Source organism: Homalodisca vitripennis, unplaced genomic scaffold, assembly GCF_021130785.1.
Source record: "Homalodisca vitripennis isolate AUS2020 unplaced genomic scaffold, UT_GWSS_2.1 ScUCBcl_620;HRSCAF=3037, whole genome shotgun sequence".
Taxonomy (NCBI): Eukaryota; Metazoa; Arthropoda; class Insecta; order Hemiptera; family Cicadellidae; genus Homalodisca; species Homalodisca vitripennis.
This window is the reverse complement of record NW_025776750.1, coordinates 163,898-166,533: the sequence shown is the minus strand read 5'-3', so window position 1 is coordinate 166,533 and position 2,636 is coordinate 163,898. Positions and strand designations below refer to the sequence as shown.

The following is a 2,636-nucleotide window of genomic DNA, read 5'->3' as shown; positions in this document are numbered from 1 at the left end:
TATAAGTTATTAATAAATCTCTAACCATGCTGTAAAAAATACATTTAAGAGAAAAAGACAAGGAAAATTAAAATAAAATCTGTGTATGGTTAGTTATGTCAAGATTTAATGAATAAAAAAATTATAATTTAATATGAATTAATTTATCCATTAAACTACTTACGTAATTTAACACATTATAATTATTCCACTTTAGATGAAAGTTAATTTCCCCCTATTTAGTAACGGTTATTACCCCCTCTTGCCTGAATCACTGCCAGGAGCCTCATAGGCATACCTTCAATGAGGTGCTGGATATCTTCAATAGGTATTCCCTGGCCACTCCTCTTTTTACAGCACGTTCCAGCTCTGCAAGGTTTTCTGGAGGTGGATTTTCTAGCACGTGTTCGTTTTTTTTAAAGTGTCCCACACATGCTCTATTGGGTTTAAATCAGGGCTTCTTGGTGGCCACTCCAGGGTAGTGATACCAACCTCTCTTAAGTAGTCTGTCACTGCTGCGGCACTGTGTGGTCTGGCGTTATCGTGCATTAGCACAAACTGAGGGCCAACGAAAGGTGCAAAAGGTACAACAAGTTCTTGTAGTATAGTTTCTACATACCTAGGAGCATTTAGAGCTGGTCTAGCTATTGTTACTAACTCTGTACACGCCTCATAATTAATTCCTCCCCAAAACATAAACAGAACCACCCCAAAAGGTACCTGAGGTGAGAAACAGGCCTGAGCGAAAACGTTCTCCACGCCTTCTCCATACACGCTCTCGTCCATCCGGAGACCTCAGACTGACTCTTGTTTCATCAGTGAAGAGCCTTCCAATCCTCCACAGTCCAATTGACATGATTTTGAGCAAACGGTAATCTCATTACTCGATGCCTTCTGGTGAGAAGTGGGCCTCTGGCAGGTCTTCTGCTGCTCAATGTGCCTTCATGGAGACGTCGGCGTATAGTTCTACTTTGTAACTTGGACATTTCGAGTTTGTTCTTAACATTGCTTGCAGCTCTGTAACTTGTTGAAGTACGATTTCTTAATGCGTTTAGCCTTACAAAACGGTCGTCAGCTTCGCTTGTAGCCCGAGGACGGCCCTGACCTCGCCTCCTAATGTCGCTCCTGGTTTCTTGAAACCGCTGAACCACTCTCATAACAGTTTTGTTGTGTATGCCAAACAAAGCAGCAACTTCTCTATACGAACGCCCCTGCTGTACAAAAATCCGTATTCTAGCCGCTTCTCTCGGTGTCAAGAATCGAGGCATACTGCTGTTGCACTTCCACACAAATTAAACTCAGGCGCAGACTGAGAGGAGAAATGTCATTACCCTGATAAACATTTTCAGTGAGTCACATTATGGAAAAGAGCAAGGTTATACAAGTCCATATAACACACTATTGGAATTCTGTTATCATTAAGATAAGATAATTACATTAGATAAGGATAACAACTGGCCACAATATCTCCTTTATCAAGTTAAGAATCCTGAGTAACAATATGAGACAAATAAGGTATTTTTATAAACAATAAAAGAAAATTATTTAGTGCTGCGATAATTTTGTCCAGGAGTGTATGTTTTTTCGCTGAATTTTATTTCAGATTTAAGCTTTCTACCTTCCTCAAATTTAAAGTTTCTTGCTTTAACCCATTAACCTCAACCAGGAAATCATCATATTACTTGGATCGAAATTGATACAAATTTTTTAATTCTACACCTGATTTTATAAATCGTCTAGAGTATTTAGTTCCATAGTGTTTATTTTTAGAAATCTTATCTAAATTGCTGTATTAAATTTCTTCATTTATATATGGTTAGAATACGCTGATTTTGTACTTATCAACAAATCTGACAATTTTAAGCGTTTGAAAGTATCAAAAATTTTATATTTTTTAACTTTTAGGTACTCTCCTGTTTCAATCTCTATCAAAACAAGAATTTTCGACAACCAAATGGTTTGTTAAAAAAATGAATCTACCGATTTCAAAAAAATCAAGTCAAAATCTTTGGCTGTTTTACTTTTCGTAGTTGAATAAAAACTAAAGGTCGATTGAATTCATTATTTATTTGGTAGTAAATACTGTATTGGGTAGTGTCAAATAGGTTAGCTGAAGATATCTTATATGACACTGAAAATATATTTTATCTCAAAAGGAGTCCACAAAACCATTTTAAAATCCTAAATCATGCTACCTACTCTATGCCCAGAATCTGCGTAATGAGACCATATTTTTGTCATCCATCTGTAGATTGTTTATACACAAAGAGACAATCAAGCAAGTTGTCTTGACTACCAGAGGCTGGCACTTGGCTGATTGTTTACAATACAACCTCAGGCTGATTCTGCCTGATTGTAACGCTGTCGTTGCAAATAAAATAAAACTAACAGTGTTGTTTAAATATGTTAGCAGTCTTTCGGTGGAAAATTGCAATATATATATATATATATATATATATATATATATATATATATATATATATATTATATATATATATTTTATATATATATATATATTATATATATATAAACAGGTTTTATAAACTTAATAAAATTATTTCAGTCTTTAAAAGAGCTGATTTGCTATTAAAGTTATGATTTTTGATCAAAAAATACATTCAAATGTGAGTTTCTTTTATGGGATTTCCTGTTTTGTA

General features: G+C 34.8%; 1 protein-coding gene across 1 annotated transcript; it reads right to left on the bottom strand.

Moving 5' to 3' along the window:
• Positions 1 to 794: 794 nt before the first annotated feature.
• LOC124370889 lies at positions 795 to 1,247 on the bottom strand. The gene has a single exon (XM_046829194.1). The coding sequence runs from the start codon at positions 1,245 to 1,247 to the stop codon at positions 795 to 797; it is 453 nt and encodes a 150-aa protein (XP_046685150.1).
• Between the last annotated feature and the right edge of the window lie 1,389 nt (positions 1,248 to 2,636).